The 23,380-nt window shown below is 40.4% G+C and overlaps 1 protein-coding gene across 1 annotated transcript in view; it reads left to right on the forward strand.

The window, feature by feature from the left end:
• The window catches only part of TG (thyroglobulin), a 286,547-nt gene that overhangs the window by 234,400 nt on the left and 28,767 nt on the right, over positions 1-23,380 (forward strand). The window contains exons 43-44 of the mRNA XM_049765629.1: positions 15,039-15,203; positions 16,402-16,569. Coding sequence (XP_049621586.1) covers positions 15,039-15,203; positions 16,402-16,569 — 333 coding nt within the window. The remainder of the gene's footprint in view (positions 1-15,038; positions 15,204-16,401; positions 16,570-23,380) is intronic.

The following is a 23,380-nucleotide window of genomic DNA, read 5'->3' on the forward strand; positions in this document are numbered from 1 at the left end:
GCTGTGCAGTTACTACAGTTACTCAGCATTATGGTGGATGACAAAGAGGTCAGGAGATTTCTCAGAAGTTGGGAGTTACTGCTTGTATTACTAATTTGAGATTACTAATCTCAAGGGTTTTCCCCCTTTCAGGAAGTTCTTTAAGTAGGACTTATTTTCATTCCTTGTGAATGTGTAACTTCGTTTTCTTACTTATTTTCTCTAGATATACTCTATACATATTCTTTTTTGTGGTTTTTTGGGCCACACCTGGTGATGCTTAGGGGTTACTCCTGGCTATGCACTCAGAAATTGCTCCTCGCTTGGGGGACCATATGGGAAGCCCGAGGGATTGAACCACAGTCTGTCCTAGGTCAGCCAGATGCAAGGCAAATGCCCTACCACTGTGCCACCAATCCAGCCCCAATATATACAATGATTTTTAATCATTAATCTAATTTCAATGCATGTTATTTAGAAGATAGGGGTTGTGACTTATGGTAAAGTACTTGCCTTGCATGCATGAGACCCAGGTTCACTACCTGGCACTGCAAATAAAAATAAAATTCAAGTACACTATATTAAGTACTGGCATAATTTGGGAATCATGAATTAAGCTGTGGGGGAGACTTAAAACCTGGCATGGATAGCTCAGGAACCAGGAATGAGTCACTCAGGCAGACAGGGGTGGGGCTCCTAAGTTGAGAGAAACCCAAGGAAAAGGCTGGTAAGGTTATAAAACACCGAAATCTATATAGTGAGCTGATGTGATGCATTATAAAACTTTGGAGGAATACTTCAGTATTATTCAGTTTGTTCTGTCTCTGTATTTTTCATTATGGGATGATTTGAGTTGCATTATGCCTGGAGTTGAGGATGATCTTAAAGATATTAACAGCAGCTACCCTGCTTCCCATGACTTTGCTCCTCTCATTTACACCTGGAATGGGCTAATAAATTGAGTCTTAAATTAGCTCTATCTCTGTCCTGTTTTTCCCAAGCCATCCATGGTTTCTTCCTATTTGAAACTTGACTCACAAATCCTCACTGCCCAATGTGATTTCCTATCTTCAGGGTTTTGTTTTGTTTTTTTGGTTTTTGGGCCACACCCGGCGGTGCTCAGGGGTTACTCCTGGCTGTCTGCTCAGAAATAGCTCCTGGCAGGCATGGGGGACCATATGGGACACCGGGATTCGAACCAACCACCTTAGGTCCTAGATCGGCTGCTTGCAAGGCAAATGCCGCTGTGCTATCTCTCCGGGCCCCTGTCTTCAGTTTTTTAGACAGGATTTGATGTATTAACCCACTGAATTTACTGCTGATCTCTTCTCATTTGATATATTTTTCCCTCATTAAGGATCTGCCAAATCATAGATTTGTCCTTTATTAGGCCCAGTTTGGTTTCAGATATTCCTATATCTGAATCTGATAACATATTTCTTGCTATTTTACCTCCTAAAAAGCACTAGGTTCAGATCTCCATACTTACTGTTCTGTCTTCTGTCTGAAGAGGAAATTATTATATTATTTATAATGCCCAGGCTGTAGAATAGTTCATGCTATGTGTCATTAATAGGGTAGAGAAATATAGTAAAGGAGAATATTGTCAGAATGATCTACAAGTGACCCAGAGACTCAGCACTACAAGACACTATGGGTCTGTGGTAACTTCTAAGATCAACTCTTTATTAAATATGTTGGTAAGTCAAGAGCCTACCTGTTAGGTTGGTGCATTGATAGCTAACATTATTACCTTACAAAGATGTAACAACCTTTGAATACTTATTAGGGGAAAGTAAGGGTAGGAGGGAGGATATATTAATGGGAAAGAAAGAAGGAACAAGTGAAAAAGCAATGTCCCTTCTGGAGATGACAACTTTTTGAAAGTCTGAATTATCTTGGGATTCTGGTAACCATCATTTCTAAACTTTTGATCTTGAACAAATAGAAAATTACTTTGGGAAAATTAACGTCAACATATGCACTATTCACTGTTTTATTTTCATATCATTCTGTTAGTTAATACATTCTATAAAAGAAAACGTCTTGCAAAAGTCTTCTTGAATGATATTAGCAGGTAAATGTTCTAGAATTTTCCTTCTGAACACCAACAAATTGTCTTATGTGAGCCATTTTGGAGACCAAGACTAATAGACTCATTATGAAGAAAAATACATCATTTCTAAAGAGAAGAATCTCTCAAGAAATCATGTGTTCCTATCTTTTCCCTGTAAAAATGTATAGTCTATTTGGGGTGAGGGGGCATACCCAGTCGTTCTCAGGGCTTAATTCTGGCTCTTTCCTCAAGTATAATTCCTGGTAAGGCTAAAGAGATCATTGAGGTGGCAGGGATAAGAACCTGGATCAGCCATGGGTAAAACAAGTGTCCAACCAACTGTACTATCTTCTCATTCTATATGGTCTGGAAAGGATATAGAAATCCTGTGGACTCCACTTGAGGTAAAAAGAAAAGATAAGACAGAAGATGGGTGGGTTGGCATAAGACCCCATACTGAAGCTTTTCCAAAGATATTCTATAACACTAACCTTTCTCTTCTCTATTAGTTTCACTTCCAGAAAGCAGAGAGCCTATTTATCGTACCATTGATTGGCATCTTACCTTAGCAGATCTGTCAAAGCAGCTGTCAACTAGTTGTGAAGATGATAGGAGGACAGAGAATAGAATAGGAAGGGCAAGAGAGACAAAATATAAAGGGCAAAAAAGTTATCCCTCCACTGGAGATTGCAAACTTCATTTTCAGACTTTAATCATATTTGGATTTTCTGTAGCATATTGCACATGGGAAATATTCAAGATATGTATAGAATTATCCTCATAACAGACTAGCTCTCTGCAGTCTGGATCCCTGGGATGACAAAAGCAGCAGGCTGGATTGCTACGGATAAGGTCTCAGTGGTTAGCTTCCCACATGAATGGAGTCAGGCCTCTTAACTGCTCTGCCCGTGTATTTATATCTCATAACATTAGAAATAAGCAGACTTGCTCAGCCATCTCTCAAAGTGCTTTAACGGCACAGAATGAGGTTACGATCTATTCCAGAATCATTATGAAGCTTATTGTCTCCTCTAATATTTAAAGTCAAGTAAGCCTTCATATTTCTAAGATGCTGTTATTTTACTCTTGACAAGATTGCTTTGTTGTTATCTAAAGAAGAACACATTCAAAACTGGCCTTAATGTAATTTTAAAGGGTGTCATTCTATTATAAACAACTGGACAGGCATGAAATTGTCAGCTACTGATTTCTTCCTTCCCCAAGGAACTCTAGCTAATAATGCTAGCCATGCAGAGCAGCTGAGGAGGGATAGACAAGCTAAGTTGCTTAAAATGTCTTTGCAAGAACACATTTTTTTATCCCCAAATCTTCTTTTGCACTGGTAAGTAATTTGGTTTTATTTTTGAGTGACTAGCCAAAGCAAACAGCAGACATAAGAATAGTGCTTTGCAGGTTATAAAATATTTTTCAAATTTGTCAGTTTATTTAATTTCCACAAGAACTGTCAGAAATTACAATAATGGTATTATTACACACTACTAATTAACTGATCTGTAATGTCTATAAGAACTTTATATCTTGCCTCACTGATTTATCTTCATAAATAAAATATTCTTGTCCTCCTACATTTGGGGGACCTGAGGCATGGAAATTTAAGGAACTTTCCTGAGGATACCAGATAGTAAAAGGGGAAACTGAGCCAAATTAAATGGTTTCTGGGCCGATGACATGTACTCTTAATGTTGTACATTGGGATGTTAATAAATGCCCTTTGTACAAATGGGAATAGAATCCAACAAAATTTTTCTTTTTCTTTTTTTCTCTTTCTTTCTTTCTTCTTTCTTTCTTTCTTTCTTTTTTCTTTCTCTTTCTTTTTCTTTCTTCTTTCTCTTTCTTTTCTTTCTTTCTTTCTTTTTCTTTTCTTTCTTTCTTTCTTTCTCTTTCTTCTTTCTTTCTTTCTTTCTTTCTTTCTTTCTTTCTCTTTCTTTCTTTCTCTTTCTTTCTTTCTTTTCTTTCTTTCTTTTCTTTCTTTCTTTTTCTTCTTTCTTTCTTTCTTTCTTCTCTTCTTTCTTTCTTTCTTTCTTTCTTTCTTTCTGTCTTCTTTCATTCTTTCCTTCATTCTTTCATTCTTTCCTTTTCTTCTTTCATCTTTCTGTTTTTGGGTCACACCTGGCAGCACTCAGAGGTTACTCCTGGCTCTGAGATCAGAAATCATTTCTGGCAGGATCGGGGGACCATATGGGGTGCCAGGAATTGAACCAGGGTTCGTCTGGGATTGGCCGTGTGCAAGGCAAATGCCCTACTGCTGTGCTATTGCTCCAACCCTCCAACAAAACTTTTCTAATCTGAGTCCATGTCCACTTTTACAGCATGGTAGAATAATATGTCTGGTTTTCCACAGGCACTCAAAGGATCTGCTGTTAGACATGGTGTGGTTGGATTTCAGGAGCTAATGGGTAGAAAACGAGCAGTATTACCATTTCTTTATTCTAAATTATAGACAATCATCAACAGCCTCCCTAGAAACATCTTCACATGATAGTTTGTGGGAAAATCTTCTTGAACTACGAACTATCAAGGTTATCCTTGTGACAGGACACTTTTGCCAAGGCAGCCCTCCTCAGGTGACCCTCCCAGATGTCAAGTCAGCCAATAATGTCTGGGTGATGCTTTGATGCTCTCAGCCTATTCTCTTGGCACAGGGACACTATGGGTATTGTCCACTTAGCACAGTGTATACTGTTCTTAGAAAGCCACCTTCATTCTCTTAGGTGCAGGGTCATTCACTTCCACAGCTTTAAGGCCATGTACATAAAACAGCATTTCAAAACTTCCCATGTGCTTCCCATGTGCTTGGTCAGGATCTGGTCAGTAGAGTGGGAGATTGTAAGGAAGGAAGGAAAAGAGTAAGAGAAGGTGGAGATGGAAGAAGGAAGGAAGGAAACAAGGAAGAAAGGAAGGAAGGAAGGAAGGAAGGAGGAGGGAAGGAAGGGAGGGAGGAAGGAAGGAAGGAAGGAAGAAAGGAAGGAAGGAAGAAAGGAAGGAAGGGAGGAAGGAAGGAAGGAAGGAAGGGAGAAAGGAAGGAAGGAAGGAAGAAAGGAAGGAAGGAAGGGAGGAAGGAAGAAAGGAAGGGAGGGAAGAAGGAAGGAAGGAAGGAAGGAAGGGAGGAAGGAAGAAAGGGAGGAAGAAAGGGAGGAAGGAAGGGAGGGAGGAAGGAAGGGAGGAAGGAAGGAAGAAAGGATGGAAGGAAGGGAGGAAGGAAGGGAGGGAGGAAGGAAGGGAGGAAGGAATGAAGAAAGGAAGGAAGGAAGGAAGGGAGGGAGGGAGGAAGGAAAAGAGGGAGGAAGGGAGGGAGGAAGGAAGGGAGGGAGGGAAGGAGGGAGGGAGGGAGGAAGGGAGGAAGAAAGGAAGGAAAGGAGGAAGGGAAGGAGGGAGGGAGGGAGAAAGGGAGGAAGGGAGGAAGCGATAAAGAGGGAGATCATACAGAGCTGAATAGAGGAAAATAATCAGAAATATATTTATCATGTACAAAATTTTCATTGCAAGATTCATGAGACTTCTTGAAAATAGTTTTTAAGTTATAATGGATAACTACAAGAGTAAGTAGGAAAAACAAGCATCTCAGAGTCAATTGAGATTCCACATCAAGGCTTTAATCCAAGGCAGTTTTCTTCCAGCTATGAATCTATGGCTACCCACCTCCTCTCCCTACCTCCAACTTTTACCTCCACCTGGATTTAAGGTACTAGATTATAGTGTTGTAATTACAGTGTTGTAAAGACTGGCTTACCTCCAAAGCTGCCCCCCAGATATCTTGAAGGCATTCATATCACCAACAAAATAAAGAATTGGAGTGAAATCCCCCATTTACACAGCATCAATAGTATAGTTCATTAATGTTCCCATATACCAACGCCACTAAAGGATAGAGTGGAGATTTGACTACAAGTCTTTGAGGTTTCTGAATCAAAATGCTTTTTCCATTTACCCATACTGAAAGTTGTTTTTGGAGGTTTTTCTTTCACTTTTTTGGTTTGGGGCCACATGCAGTCAGGCTCAGGGATCAGTCCTGGTTGTACTTAGGAGAATGCTTGTGGTTCTGGGGATTGAGCCCAGATCAACAGAACATAACGCAGGTGTTTTACTATCTCCTCATCCCTGTTTGAAGTTAGTTGGTGGAGGGTTTCATGTAGTGGTATTGGCATTAGCTAGAGACTAAAAGAAACAATAGACACCAACAGAATGTTTGGTCTTTCTTAAGTTTTGAAATGAGTCCTTACATAGGTCATTTCTACATCCCTAATAAGTTAAAACCTAAAGAAAAAGGGGAACAAGGGGTGAATGGAACTGAGAAGATAAACTTGCAGCTAAAATTATGTCAAGATGATGTATTGTACTCCATAGGAATTAAAGTCTACAGTAATGAATTTTGTAATGTACTATCAAATACTCATAAAATGCACTGTTGATCATTTTGTAATGTGTACAAATATTATGTCTTAGTGTGGAATGTCAGTTCCAGGGCAATTTTTAAAAAGATAGTGCTAATGAAAATTATTATTTGATTTCCCACTTCACTGAAAACCTATAGAATTTTTAAAAGAAGATAAGTTATCTTCGGTCACAGGCTGTTATACTGCAATTTCAAGATTTAATCTCTCGATAAAAAGTCGACATGCAGACCAGTGGGTCTCTGAAACAAAGCTACAGAAAGAAATGACCAGAAGGAAACATCGGTCACTTTTACGAGGAGATGATATTTAGAGAGTTGTGTTTGGGATTTTTTTTTCTTGGCAATGTTAGAAATCAAGCCCAGACCTCATATTCAGGGCAAAAGGTCTACTGTTGAGTTCCATCTCCAGGCCCTGAAGGGAGAGTTTTAAAAGGTGGCCTGTTCCTGGGGTGTGTGAGAATGGAAGGAAGGAGTCAGGTGTCTGCCTGCTAAATTTTCTTTGAAAGAAGGAGCACTCATGGCCTCAGCTCTCCCTCAGCATGTCACTTTGAAAGCCTGATACCTTTGCCTGAGAAATCAGGACTTTTCCAGCTCCAAGCAATTCAATACTTTCTGACAGCCAGAAGGTGGTGGAGGCAATTAGATGTGATGTGTAGGACAGATGGAAAGGCATTTTGTCAAGTCTGTAAGAGCCTGGAGGAAAACATGGCAGGAGAGCTCGCTCTGGTTTTAAACGACCCAGGTCCAGCTCACTCTTGTTTTGCAAGCTGCACCCGCGCCTGCCAGGTCCATCTTGGCAGGCTCCCACTCCTGGAAAGGCACTTCCACTCCTCCATACTACATTTGCACGGTTAGAGCAAGAACAGCACCCCCCACAGAGAGCACTGTCTGGAGAGATGTCTGGAGAAGGGAAGTGGAGGGTTGCTAGTGAGTTGGAAGTGGCTTTGGAGACAAATAGTCTGAATCTCCTGCTATCAACAATGGGTGGTAGGAGGCAAATGGTTTCTCCTCTCTGAGCCTGTCACTGATGAAAAGACTGGGGAAAATTGAAGACAATGTGTAAAATGCTTGAAATTTAATAGACGCTTTCTCCCTCTGGCAACTTCCTTCTCTTTCTTCCATGTGCAGACACAGACAGGAATGTTGCAAATAAAAAAAAAAGATACCCAAGGTACAAACTCCCTGCAGGACAACTTATTAGCACATTATAAATAAAGGGAGGGGAGGAGAGAGGGAGAGAGATGGAGCATTTGCACAGTGGATGAATCACACTTCTTTCCTTGCCTTTCTTCTATTTTGCTTTTTCTTTCTTTTTCTACCTTGCTTTTTTTTTTGCTCTCTCTTCATTTGCTTTCTCTCTCATATTTCTCATCTCATTCTTTCTTTACTCTTCCCCTTTCTTGCAATTTCTCTTCCCTGCATTCATTCACTCATTCATTCATTCTTTCTTTCTTTCTTTTCTTCTTTCTCTTTTTTCTTTTTCTTTCTTTCTTTCTTTCTCTCTCTTTCTTTCTTTCTTTCTTTCTTTCTTTCTCTTTCTTTCTTTTTCTTCTTCTTTTTCTTCTTTCTTTCTTCTTTCTTTCTTTTCTCTTTCTTTCTTTCTTTTCTTCTTTCTCTTTCTTTCTCTCTCTCTCTCTCTCCTCTTCTTTCTTCTTTCTTTCTTTCTTTCTTTCTTTCTTTCTTTCTTTTCTTTCTTTCTTTCTTTCTTTTCTTTCTTTCTTTCTTTCTTTCTTTCTTTCTTTCTTTCTTTCTTTCTTTCTTTCTTTCTTTCTTTCTTTCTTTCTTTTTCTTCTTTCTTCTTTCTTTCTTTCTTTCTTTCTTCTTCTTTCTTTCTTTCTTTCTTTCTTTTTCTGTTTTGGGTTATACCCAGCAGCAATCCTCCCTCTGCTCTGAACTCAGGGATCACTTTTGGCTGGAGGACCATATATGTACAGGATAGAACACAAGTTAATAGCCTGCAAGGCAAATGCTCTACCCACTGTACTGTCTCAATGGTTCTAGAAATGGTTTCTTAGTTATGACTCCAAAATGATAAACAACAAAGAAAATCAGTTTCATCAAAATGAAACTTTCTTTGCTAGAAAAAAACAAGGGAGGGGCAAGAGCGATAGTGTAGTAATAGGGCGTTTTCCTTGCACGTGGCTGAGCCAGGAAGGACCATGTTTCCATCCCAGCAACCTATATAGTCCCCCAAGCCATGAGTGATTTCTGAGTACATAGCCAGAAGCATAACAAACAATACATAACAAAATTTATTAATGGATAAAACGCTGATTTACAATTTTGTAGAATTCCAGGATTATAGCCTTATTCATCTATTTGTTTGTAGGTGTCACCACCTCAACAACAATTTTTTAATGTGAGACACTTTTATTTTATTAATAAATATATCCCTTAATTAAATCACCATGATATATATATAGTTACACAGTTTTTCATGATTGGTTTTAGTCATAAAATGTACAACACCCTTCGCCAGTGCCCATTTCCCAACACCAGTATCCCCACTTTCCTTCCTGCCATTCCCTCTACCCTTGACCCTGCCTGACACTGTGGCAGACACTCCCCCCCATTTCTCTCTCTCATTTTTTCTTCCTTTTTGTCTTTTAGAAACTATACCTCCACAATTAATCTTTTAAAAAATCTCTTTCACACATAAGATATAAAGAAACATATCAAGGGAGCAACAGATGGCCAATGCCATTAGAACTAAAGATTTTGTGTATGTTCCAACAAGCAAATGCTTACATGAAAAGGCTGGTGGCTGCTGTGTGTGTGCGTGTGTGTGTGTGTGTGTGTGTGTGTGTGTGTGTGTGTGTGTGTGCTTAGAACCTAAGTGGAGGAAACCAGGGCTCTCTGGGTGTGATGTTGGAATAATGTATAAATGAAAAGTAGAATTAACACTATTTAAAAACATAGTGCCTCATAAAAATTGCTAAAAAAAAAATCCTAAAAGATGTCCAATAGAAAAAGAGAAAAATTAAAAATAAATATATGAAATTAAATGATATGAACATATGTTTCTCCAAAGAAATATCCAGCATTTTTATAAGCAAGTGCAAGTATACCTATCATCTTTAGACATGATAAAATAACAATACAATGTCTCTTCATACCCACTAATATGGTATAATATGAACAAATAGATGCTGCTAAGTTTTAGCAAGGCTATAAAAAAGTGGAGCATTGTAAAGAATCCAACTTTGCTTGTTGGAGCATAAAATGGTACTGTCTAGAAAGACAACTTTTGGTAGCTTCCTGAATAAATATAGAGTTACCATGAGATCTGGTAATTCCATTCCTAGATAGACAACTAAAAGAAATTAAAGCATGGAAAAAGAAATTTGAATATACTAATTTTGCAAAGCAACATTTTTAACAGGCTCAAAATATAAGCCATCCAAATGTCCATCAGTGGATGAATAAGAAAAGTACTGTTCGTCACAGCGATTTTCATCCAGGGGTCACATGGCCCCCTAGGGGTCCCAGGATACTCAAAGGATGTACAGGTGAAAGTTACATAAATGGGGGAGCATTAAGCAGACTAGAAAAGAAAGAAGCAAGGTCAGAAGGAGACTGTAATGTTACTTTTGAGAAATACTGGTTAAACTATATAATGAGATGTTTAACGCTAAAAATGAGTGCCATCCTGATATACACTAAAATGGAAATTAAGTCAGGCCAGGCAGAAACAAAAACCAGTTTTTAAGATTTCATTTTATAGGCAAAGTACAGAATAGACTCTTTCTGGGACAAAAAAATACATCAGTAGTTTTGAGGGGCTGAATTTGAGAAACGGGGTGAACAATGATTAATGATAGGTACAGGATTTCTCTGTAGTGTGATAAAAATGTTCCCAAAAAGGATTCTGATGTGAATACACTCATTAAATTCAATTGTTTGCATTAAATGAGTTTTTATTGTATGAGTTATATCTTATACCATTTTATAATTAACTATAGATACCAGAAACATAGCTTAAAATAGTTTCTAAACATTCCCCCTTTTTACATGAGACAAAAATGTTTTTCTTTAATATATCTTACACATATATTGTTCTTGAAAAATGTTCCCATGTAAAAAGTTCATTGAATACATTGGTATTATTTTTCAAAAAATAAAATGTATACTTTTGACCCAGTAATTTCTTCTATAAGGGATTCATTATAGATATGCGAATAGATTTAGCTACAAAGATGTACACTGCAATACATAAAACATCATAAAACCAGCAATAACCATAGTATCATTAATTGAATCTCTAGACTTTGCAACACGCCCTGCTGTGAAATATGCAAAGCATCTCATTTCTTCACAGCAGTCCAATGGGGGGAAATTATCAATATTATTATAACTCTTGCAGACACAAGATTCAAATCAAAGCTGCCATATGCATCCAAATAAGCTACGCTCCATGGCCTGGAAAGACTTCTGATCTCTCTTGGACACTTCTCCCAAAGAGCACAAATGCTTATTCCTGCAATTACAACACCAGACTCATGAATAGCTACTAGCATGGAATAATAGTTATGATGGACTTATAGGTACAAAAAGAAGATTTAAGAGAAATATAATTGTGTTGATTTCCTACATAGAAACACATTCGAATACATGAAAATATGCACATGGTGCACTTCCCTGCACCAATGTCCCAGATTCTCTTCTGTTTCCTAGACTGCTTCTATGAAAGGCATTATTTTTTATTTTTATTTTTTTCTTGGCATGCCCTCTATTTTAGGCACTATGCCTTACAAGATGGTTACTGGTACAGTATCATGTAAATCACTTTACCTCTCTGAAACGTCTATTTCTGGCCTGTAGTCAATCCATTCATTTCTCTAGAGTACATAATCCATCCATCACTCATCCGTCTGTCAACCATTCTTCATCTATTCATTATCCACTTATCCCTCTATTTCTCCTTTACCCACTTATAAATCATTCATCTTTCATCCATATACCTGATTGTGTGTCTGAATCAGTTGATATGTGCTGTATGACGTGTCCTGTGTGTGTTTAATTATGTCTTCATCTAAAGGCATCTGTCTGTATCTGATTATGTGTCCCGAGGTGTGTTTATGTGTATACAGTATATGTCTATGTCTGAGGATACATCTATATTTATGAGTGTGTCTTTGTGTATCGTGGAGTGTATGCATGTCTGAGTAACCCTGCTTTGGGTGCAGCTCTGTGACTCTATGTGATAGTGCTTAGACAAGGGCAGTCACTGCCTGAGGATTCAGCAGTGGTTAGCTAAGGTCAAGGCTCCTTATACTGCTCAGGGGCTCCAGGAAAAACAAAAACCAGTAATCAGCAATTGTGGTTTTCCCCTGTACTATTTTTAAAGTTTAAAAAAAACAGCAAGCGGAAACTGCATACCATTCAATATCGAGGACAGATGAAGACAAGGCCCTTCTCTGGGACTGTTGGCATGACAAGGCAGGCTGCGGAGAACTCAATGCCTCCCAGAGACCCCGTTGCTCCCATACATGTGTGTCCTTATGACCCCCCCCCCTCTACACTGGGTCTACTGAGGGAGAAAATAGAGGTTCCTGGCTGTTTTCCCAGGCCACAGTAGGTAATAGGGCCAAAGTTCGAGTCTGGCTCTGTTGCCTCAGAGCACTACCACATCCCCTTCTCCCCATCCTCAATTCTATGTCTCTAGACATGAAGCAAATAAAGGAACAGGCAGTTACCTTATTTAACCACTAATTTTCCGTAAAGCAAGAGAAAACCTCTTCCAGAAGATAATGAAGACTAGATAGTTTCATCAAGAGGAAAGTCATCTAAGCAGGTTTGCAAGTGTTGGGGTATGTTGCAAGTCAGCCCCTGAAGAGGTTGACTGATGGAGGGGTAGAGGATGAGGTCTTTCCCCTCCAGCTCGGAGCACGCGTCTGCCACCCTGTCCAGCCGACGGTTCTGAGGTGAAACGGCGGGTAAACAGCTCGCAGACAGTCAGGCTTGTGGAAATATTAGCTTTATTCGGTGCCAAGACTGAAGTCCAAAGACTCAGCCTCAGTTCCAGCCATAAGCCACTCGCCTTCCACAGACCCTTGTTTTTATCCCCTAGAATCAGGTACCACCCAATGGTGGGGTCAGATACCACCCAATGGTGGAAGCAGAATCAGGTACCACCCTAGGGTGGGGGCAGAATGCCAGGTCACACCCTAGGGTAGGGCACAATCACCGATCAGGGTAGGGTCAGTAACATAATAATCCCCTAAAATATTTATGTACACAACAATTCCCCTGTTTGTTTAGGGTAGGGTCAGTAACATAATAATCCCCTCAAATATTTACATACACAACAGGGGTCCTTACCATGTCAGACCCCTGACTTTTTATAGCTGCAGAGAATGCCAAGAACATCAGCTGTGCCATCCTAAAATTTACATCTTCTTCAGCCTGCCAACTAGGAGCCCGAGCCCTAGGACTTCCCACCTCAATGGTGCTGTGTTTCTTCAGCTTCCTAAAGTTCTCTGCAGCCTGCCTTGTCATGCCAACTGTCCCAGAGGAGGGCCTTATCTTCATCTGTCCTCGATATTGAGCATAGGACTTTGTCCTTAAATATCTTCGCTGTGTATTGGGTCTGTGACTGTGTGTTTAGTAGTGTAGTTATGGGCCACGCGTACATGTGTAGGGTTCTTGTGAGCATGTTCACCATGTGCATTGTGGACATGCGTTAGATATGTCTATGTCTATGTGCATCTATGTGTAGGTATGCATATGTTCTCTCAGGACAAAGCATATTCCTTGGGTCTTGGTCCCTTAGCATCAGAGCAAGACAACAACAGGTATTAGCATTGAAAATTACAATGTAAGTTCCCCCACTTAGGATGGGAAGGGAAACTATGCTTCTATTTGGTATGAATTCATAGGTTAGGGAGTAAAGTGAGAATGGTGAACACATTTTTCTGTATAAATGAATGGTAATAGTGTTCAGCTCTATAGTCGCCTGCCAACTAAAAGAGGTTGTTCTCATTTAAAGCCCAGCTTTCTACTCCCCTTTTCTGTTCCCATAGACCTGCTGAGGTATCTGGCCAACTGACTCAATTTTTTTGATTTATTTTGTTTCGGTACTTGTAAAATAGGGACAGTCACATCAGCTAATTAGTTGCTATGAGCATTCAATGGGTGGAAATCAAGGGAAGCTTTTGAGCTAATCTACATTTCAATTGACCATGTGGGTCTCATTACTTATAATAGTGGTACTGGTAGCCCCCAGTTGGTATTCTCTTGTGGATAGTTAGTATGTGAGGTGGAGGTGGAGTTGCCCTATAGTCTTAGGATCATCTTCTAATTAAGCCATCCTTAGTTCCCTTCTTCCAAATCCAACATGGATCCTCCACTTTCTGCCAGCCATCTAGCCCCAAGATCTTCCTCTGGGACTAAGTATCCATAACCTATGTTTGCAAAGAAGAAATGTCGCAGCAGCCCAGCATGGAACAGATTTATATTGACTACTGAAACAATGTACTTTTTTGTTTTGTTTTGTTTTTTGGGCCACACCCAGCGGTGCTCAGGGGTCACTCCTGGCTGGCTGCTCAGAAATAGCTCCTGGCAGGCACAGGGGACCATATGGGACACCGGGATTCAAACCAACCACTTAGGTCCTAGATTGGCTGCTTGCAAGGCAAATGCCGCTGTGCTATCTCTCCGGGCCCACAATGTACTTTCTATTGGTTGTATTTCCTTTATTGGGAAAAATTGTATTTAATTCCACTGAAATGTGTTTCACCATTTTCTAGGAAGGGTTCTATTTGAATGTGAACCTCTGTGTTAATTAAGCATTAGGCATAATTTATTGCCTGTTTTCTTGAACCCAGGGGGCACTGGTAGGCTACATTCCATTTTGGCAGACTTTTTTTTTCTTTTTTTTTTTTTTTTGGGGGGGGGTCCACACCTGGCAGTACTCAGGGGTTATTCCTGGCTCTGCACTCAGAAATTGGTCCTGGCAGGCACAAGGGACCATATGAGATGCTAGATATCAAACCACAGTTCATCTTGATCTGTTGCATGCAAGGCAAATGTCCTACCATGTGCTATCTCTCCAGCTCCAGTGGCAGACTTTTCTCAGCAGAGGGGAGTTGTGATGGTTGTCCCTATTAAAAACTCATCGGTAGCATGGTGGTAAGGCATTTGCTTGGCACAAGGCTGACCCAGGAGGATGTGGGTTTGATCCTGGGTACCCCATATGGTCTCCCAAGCCAGGAGTGATTTCTGAACACAGAGCCAGGAGTAACCCCTGAGTGCCGCTGGGTGTGGCCCCCAAAACCAAAACAAACAAAAACAAAACAAACAAACAAAAATAACTCATTAACTCTTCGCCTTACACAAAGATGGAAGATCATTTTGCCTAGTTCTCTGATTTAACTGATAAGCAGAGGCCTAGAGAGACCACACAATGTGCTGATATGATATTGAGCAGCACTCCGCTCACAATATCTATGATTACTCTTGGAAAGGAGCTGAAGCCTTTGTTTACAGAACAGAATACAGCCTTGATGTAGTGGTCCTGAGTTCTGTGAGCTAAGCAAGGGGAAGAAGGGCATCTACACTACAGGTCCTGAGTTTGCTTTTCCCTTCTAGGGGGGCTCTGCACTTTCCCCAGCTGCAGTCATCAGCCAGAAGAGGGCCCAGGAGCAGGCAGCTGCTTTGGCAAAGGAAGTCAGCTGTCCCACCTCATCCACCGAAGCCATGATGTCCTGCCTCCGCCAGAAACCAGCCAGTGTCCTCAATGATGTCCAAACCAAGGTGGGTTCTTATGTATAGATCAGAGTGAGTGATATTATTATGACTCCTTTTTTGTTATGTTTTGGGGCTACAACTGGTAGTGCTTGGGGGTTACTCCTGTCTACACTCAGAAAGACTCCTGAAAATGTTGGGGGGGGGCACATGGAATGTAGGAGATGAAACCCGCATAAGCAGAATACAAGGCTAATGCCCTACCTGCTGTATCATCATTCTGGCTCTCTTGTTCCTTTGCAAGTAGAAAAACCAAGCCTGGAATGGCAACTTGACTGCCCAAGTCTATTCCGGTGGCAGGAGATAACTAACTGAAACTGAAGTCGCTCTTTTCCAACTCAGCATCGTGTGTGTGCTATGGTTGGAAAAGACCAGTCCTGGGTACTACTAGCCAACTGTTAAATTTATCAGTAAAATTAGAATGATTCAGACTAGATTAGGAAGATCAAAGGAAGTAGCACAGTTCTAGGGTCTTGTCTCTGCCAGCGTTATGGTGGTAGTCAGTCATGTCTCAGCAATTTGTATTGAGCATTATAGTCAGAGTTTCTGGGCAGATAATCTTTCACCTTAGGTAGGTTACACTACTCTTTTCTCGAGCCTACCTAGTCCTGTTTATAAATATGGTCTCTGGTTGCTCTGACATTAAATATGAGGCATGAGTACGAAAAACCATTGCTATGAGCTAATGCCTTGATCCTCTTAATGAGATGTTTGAAGGTCTCATTCTTGCTCCCCCAAATGTGGGCTAAGTAACTGGTGGTTAAAACTGATGGGTTTCTCTATCAGGTCCTACCATTATACTCATCTCTAGGCTCATCAGGCTTACCAATCAGTGGTCCTCAAACTTTTTAAACGGAGGGCCAGTTCACTGTCCCTCAGACCGCTGAAGGGCCGGATTATAGTAAAATAAAAACAATGAACAAAATTTCCTATGCACATATCTTATTTGGACTGAAGAATACTATATATGGCCCATGGGCTGTAGTTTTTTTTAGGGACTGGCTGTTAAATCCCAGTTCTCGGCCAGCACTGTCACTGGGTGGCCTGTGACCATCTTTTTTGATTTCCAATACAACTTAGATCATCAAAATCTGCATTCACAATGACTAAACCCAATTTACCAAAGCAATATCCCTTATTCTAGAACAATTACTTAATGGACTAAATCCCCTACAAACAATAGTATTATTTTTTATCTTGACTGCAGCTCCTGGCTGTGAGTGGCCCTTTCCATTATTGGGGTCCTGTGGTAGATGGCCAGTACCTCAAAGAGTCTCCCACCCAAGCACTGCAGAGGTCTCCACGCACTAAAGTTGACCTACTCATTGGAAATTCCCAGGACGATGGACTCATCAACAGAGCGAAGGCTGTGAAGGTATGGGGGAAGGGGACCCTTGAGGTTCTCTATTGGCTACGACACTGCTCAGAATCAATGATTTACTTGCAGGTAATACCTAAAAGTCCTCTTTGTGTCCAGGCACTGTAGCAACATGAAAGGTGATCATGCAAGAATGGAGGATCTCTGAAGCAAGATGTAAGCCATGTGTGAGCCACAAACATATGGCACACCTACTAAAGACAAACACAAGTGAATGGCTGTGGAATCATGGTGGCAACCTTGAGCTTACCCTACCCCATGTAGGTTTCCTCCCATATAGAGGAGAGGCCAGCTAGGGCAGGCCATCCTCATTCAGTCCTTCCAGAAAAAGCCACGTACCACTGTGCCTTTAATTAGCCATACCACGAAAGTGGGTACCACACATTTGGTGAGGATAGCAGAAAGGGGAAAAGGTCTATGGCCTCTTCTCTTCCTGAACACGCATTTTCTGTGTGTGCGCACAGAAAGAGACCTGACCCCTCACTAGGGTGCAGATCTTCATGAAAGAGATACAGCATACTTCCAGCACACTTCTTGCTGATCTATCCTCCCCACTTTATCCAGACACTCTCTCTCTGTAGTCAGACATGAAACTGTGTGATTTCCAGTGCATGGTGAGGGGGAGGATGCTCTGTGTGATCCTGTTGAATGCAGGGCAGTATCACTGCACTGGATCAGAAAAGATTCAAAGGAATAGTTCCTACTTTCCCTGTGAGTAGTCTGCTCTGGGTGTATCCTTCACTTAGGAGAATTTGTCTGACAATAAAAGCATCTCTTTGGCTTTATCTCTCTCCTTCACTCATTCACTGTCTCACACAGCACTTATCACAACATTAAGTGTGGTGGCAAAACATTGGAAACAGCTCAGATTCCCATTAACAGAGAGATGGTTGACTAGATAGAGACACAGACTATTAAAGATTATGCATATGTCAGAAAGAATAAACTAGAAACATGTCCCAGAGTCTTAGTAAGTAATGCATGTGACATTTCATTAAGTGGAAAACAAAACATAGGCCTGCAGAGGAATATGAAATGCAAGGCGTCATTCATGTTTTAACTATACCCTCTATTCATATCTATCATCTATCTATCTATCTATCTATCTATCTATCTATCTATCTATCTATCTATCTATCTATCTATCTATCTATCTATCTATCTATATCTATCATCTATCTATCTATCTATCTATCAATTTGTACATTTTTGTAAGTAAAAGTGCCTAACAAGAAGTTAACATCAACGGCCTAAGAAAATGTGGCAAGTGAATACATTGACCAACTTAATTCTGCTATAATTACTACACATATATATGAGTGGGTTAAATAATACACTATATATCATGTTATATATAACACATGCATAGGTATGTGTATAAACATGTGGATACATGCATCTGTAGTGAGAGAGGGAAAAGGAGAAGGTAATTGTGTTGTGCAGGAGTGTGTTATGTGTGTATGAATTGTAAAAATTTGTTCTATGTATGCAAATGTATGTATTCATTCTAGGAAATGGTATAGCATAGACTTTAGTTGATAGTAGTTTATGTCCATTTGACTCAGAAGACCTGGAGAAAAGCCAATTTGCACACGATCCATCACTACATTTTTCTGATTTTCAATCACATAAGCATAGTCAGCCACTACCTTAAGAGAGTTCCACTTTACTCTTGATCCAACTATGGAGGAGGTCTGGAAAGATACATCTTTCTACTGCCACTCTTCATATTTTCTTCTTATAAAGAAAGATTTACTTTTTATCTAGCCCTTCCATTGAAATATAAATAACTCGGGGGCCAGAGTGATAGTAAAGCGGTAGGGCATTTGCCTTGCATGCGACCAACACTAGATGCACCCTGATTTGATCCCCGGCATCCCATATGATCCCTCGAGCCTACCAGGAGTGATTTTTGAATGCGGAGCCAGGACTAAACCTTGAACACCACCAGGTGTGACCCAAAAAACAAAATTAAATAAATAAATCACTTAAAGTAAGTATAGTGACTTATAGTGATGCATACTTAGATGTTAAATTATTATATCATTTCCATAAATAAGTCAAAGCAGAAGAAAAAAAAACAAACATCATAATATTTGTGCCACTCTTTCTACAGGCTCCCCTGTAAACCCTGTGTTGCAAGGGTTTAACACACAGAAATGCCTTTAGTCCTGGGTCCTTTTTCTGTTACAACTTGTTTAATGCTACCCTGTGGGGAGAATATAAGATCTTTTTACAGATACGAGTATATTTCTACACTTCTGGTTCATTTGCTCATTCCAAGCACATCTTCCTTTCAAGTGAAAGGGAGAATAACTGTTACAATTATTGTTGTAAGCACAGTAGAAAAAAACCATTCTTCAGGGCTGGGGAACTGAGTTCTTAGGATGATTTGGTATCTGGTGGAAAGAGGGAAGGCAAAGTCTGTGGGTTTTGATTATTCCAATCAAGTGGGAGAAGATTTCTTGGTTATACTCTGGCCTTGAGTTTCTTGAGCCTTTTCAAAAAGCCTCTTTGAATTTCTCATCTCTGGTCTGAATCTAAGTCCCTTCAGCCAGGAACCTAAATCCAGAGACAGATTCTGGATTTACATTCTGACCACTGAATTTCTCTCAGATGTGTCTAGAGAGATGCATCCTTGGTTGGTTTGCAAAGCAAACCAATAGAGCCCCATTGCCTGTAGTAGGACAATGTGGCTAGAAAAAGATTTGCTTCCGACCAGGAAATAAGATTAGAGAAAATATTATGGACCAAACTCATGGCTGCGAGCCAGCATTAATCCTAGACAGAGTTCCCAGCACAATTATTTGTGGTTGTACTGCTCTTCTCTTTCTTCATTCTCTATTCATTCTCTCATAAATGTACACCATTGTGGCTTGGGAGTAGTTGTGAGCCAGAAACTCAATTTAGTGCTGACTGATATGGAAGAATTAAGTGGAAGAGGACACAGTGATGGTGGAATTAGATGCCAGCTCTCCACTTTCAGTGTTCTGCATGCTGACATCCCAAAGACTTTCCAGCCTAGCTCATGTCTCCTACTGAACTTTATTTCTTTTAAGCTCTGTATTCATTTAGCATGCAGTCTACATTTGCTTGGATGCCTCATATCTTCTGACTCTTAACATATTTAAGACTATTGATTCAATGCCGCTGGCCTCCATTCAGCATATTCTTTTGTTGTTTGTTTGTTTGTTTGTTTTGGGGTCACATCCGGTAATGCTCAGGGATTGGTTACTCCTGGCTATGCGCTCAGAAATTAGTCCTGGCTCGGGGGATCATATGGGACGCGGAAATTCAAACCACCATCTGTCCTGGATAGGCTGCGTGCAAGGCAAACACCCTACCACTGTGATATTGCTTTGGCCCATCTCAGTCAAAAGAAGCTCACCCTTCTCCATGCTCATGGTCTAACAAAACACATTCTTTTTTAATTAATATTTTAATATATACACCTTAATTATAAATATGATTGCAGTTGGGTTTCAGTCATGTAAAGAACACCCCCCTTCACCAGTACAATATTCCCATCACCAGTGTCCGAAATCTCTGTTCTCTCCCTACAAGCATTCTATCAGAAACTCTGATTGATTCTGCCTCCAAATTGCACCAGAATTGAACCACCTCTCTCCTCTTCATGCCAACATCTTGTTCCAAAATTCTTATAATACCACTCTCCTCTTTATTTTTCAGCTTTTGCCTTTGCCTTTTATATTATTCAAGAACCCCAGCAACCAGAGAAATCCCATTATAATGCGTTATATTATGCCATTTCTCTACTCAAAGACCCCAATGTTTTTATTCTCTGTAAGATAAAAGCTAGTCCTTACAGCAATCTGCAAGTCCCTAATAGGTGTGTCCCTATCTGGACTCTTACTTGACCTCCAACCAACCCCACTCACACTGCTTCCATCTAATCAAGCCATTTGATGCTTGACAAATATATTAGCGACTCCCCACCTTAACATCCTTGTACTTGTTATCTCTTCTAGTTTGCTCTTCCTCAAGTAATTCACTTTCTGACTTCCTTCAGGGTAGGATTCTTTACAGAGAATAATTTATTTATTACTCTTAAGGAATGTTCTCAGAATTTTTTCTCCCTTATATCTAGCTCTATTCTCAGCACTTATATTCCTTATTAGAGAACAATATATTATTTCTTTCTCACTAAAAAATGAGCCCCATAATGAGACCAAAGCAATAGTATAGCAAATATAGCATTTACCATGCCTGCAGCCAACCCGGATTCTATCCCTTGCATCCCATATGGTCTCCCAAGCCCACCACAAGTGATTCCTGAGTGTAGGTTACTCCTGAGGAGTAACCTCCTGAGCACTATTTGGGTGTGGCCTCCAAATAAAAGATGAGCCCCTTGAACTCATATTTATGCTGAAACTTTATATATATATTATATATATTTTATATATATATATTTGTTTGTTTCATTTTCCAGACCACACCCATTTGATGCTCAGAGGTTACTCCTGGCTAAGCTCTCAGAAATCACCCTTGGCTTGAGGGGACCATATGGGATGCCAGGGGATCGAACCGCAGTCCTTCCTTGGCTAGCCCTTGCAAGGCAGACACCTTACCTCTAGCACCACCTCGCCAGCCCCGAAACTTTATATATTTTAAGACTGCCTTTCTCTAATGCTTAGTAAATGTGCTAGCATATATTAGTTGCTCAATAAGTATTTATTAAATTGAAAGAATTTATAAAGAACAAACTATATGATAGGGTCTAGCTTCAAACTTTTAAGAAGATAATTTATCTTCAAACAATAACTACTTTACACAGGAGAGATTAGTTGAGAGCGAAACCAGAATTGAAATCCATGTTAACCTGACCCCATGACATCCTTTTTCTAGTGCAGAATTCTAGAAAAGACCAAGAGATATACTTACAATTTAACTTGGCATCAAACAATAACAGTGTGCTGATATAAACAGGACTGTGAACTCACATAGAATAAACACCACTATATCAAAGACTTTGCAGTCCCAACCATATGTTTACTTATTATCAGACATAACACAGTAAGACAAGTAGGTACCTACACACAAGCATTTACTCCATTCCGCTGAGAGTTTTCCAGGGGCTTACTGATTATTCTAAGGTCAACTAACTAGCCATTTGTAAAGACAAATGTTCAGTGTTGGTCCTCCAGCTCACAATGGACTTGGGCATGGCCCCTTCTATGATAATCTCTAAGGTATATTTGATTGATGCATTCAAATCGCCTATCCCAGATCTGTTAGTATACCAGAAAAAATCTAGAATCCTGCCCCAAACAGAACTATAACTGACATAGCCTCAAAGTTTCCTTTGTTATTCAAAATATTCAACTTACACACATCCCTGTTAACTTCCTCTGCCTCTTCCTCCTAATCACCAACATTCTGAACTGGGTTTGTTATCAAGCCCTCCATAAGGCTTGATAGTAACTCAAACATTGTTAGCTGAAGGGAAGACCAAGATGATACATTCCTGAATATCTTAATAGTAGCAATTCCTTCTGAATCCTCTTCCCTTCAAAATCAGCCCAATCCAGGGGCTGGAGCAGTGGTGCAAGTGGTAAGGCATTTGCCTTGCAGGCAGCTAACCTAGGACAGACTGTGGTTCCATCCCCCAGTATCCCATATGTCCCCTAAACCAGGAGTGATTTCTGAGTGCATAACCAGGAGTAACCCCTGAGCATCACTGGGTGTGGCCCCAAAACCAAAACCAACCAAACAAACAAAATATCAGTCCAATCTTCGCCCACCCAACCCAGAGAAACAGGACATGAGTTACCAAAAAAATCACTATATCTGCCTAGAATAGAGTTCCACAAGTTCTTCCAACAATGAGACTCATTGGTTTTCCGTGCAGCACTTACCAGACTGTTATCATATACCAGGGCCTGTACTAGTATTTAGGTCATGGATGTCAATTCATCCCTGCCCTCAAGAAGCTCGTAGTTAGTAAGAAAATAAAAAATAAGCAAAAACTAGAAAGTACAGCCAGATACTTGCTCCAGGGAGAGAAACATCATTCTACAGACCTCAGCAAGGTTTAAGGGAGAATGGAGAGCTTTGCCCACAGTGGAATTGGCAACAGAGATGGGGGAGCTGACAACAACTTTGTCCCCCCAAACTTATCCATTCAATAGAGAGAATCCTTAGTGTCTTTGGCTTGTTATAAGGAGCATTGAGCCCCCTATAGTCCCTGCCTCAGTCTTCCTAAATTTAAAATAGGAGAACCTAAGTACATCCCCTCTCGAGATGTTGAGAGGAATTAAATATCTGCCTGGATTTAGCAAAAAGTATGCGCTCTACAGCCATTTCCCTCTTAAGTCTTTAGTTGTAATTTTATGATGACTCTTCAGAGCTATTGTCCTGATCTGCAGAATGATCCAGAGAAAGCAGAGATAAAACCGATTCATAATCAGTGAAATCACCTCATCTGAACTAAGCCTGCTTTCCCAAACTGTGGTGTGTATGCTCACTCACACACACACTTGTGCGTGTCTGGCTTTTCATTCCTCCTGCCAACCCAGCATGCTCACTGTCCAGAATTCAGCTGACAAACTGACAGTCACAGAGGTACCTTCCCAGAAGGAAGCCACAAGAGGGCTGGGAGTGCAGTGCCCAGTCCTGTGAGCTCCGCCCTGACTCTGTACCCACTCATCAAGACAACAGAGACCTGCAAAATTCCCTCTGACCTGGTGGGTGGGCAGGGGACTTCAGCAAGTCCAGATAGAGACCCCCCTAATCCCACCAGCACCTAGCTCTGACCCACCCAAGGACTTTCTCTGATCACAGCAAAGTT

The sequence above is a fragment of the Suncus etruscus genome, chromosome 19, assembly GCF_024139225.1.
Source record: "Suncus etruscus isolate mSunEtr1 chromosome 19, mSunEtr1.pri.cur, whole genome shotgun sequence".
Taxonomy (NCBI): Eukaryota; Metazoa; Chordata; class Mammalia; order Eulipotyphla; family Soricidae; genus Suncus; species Suncus etruscus.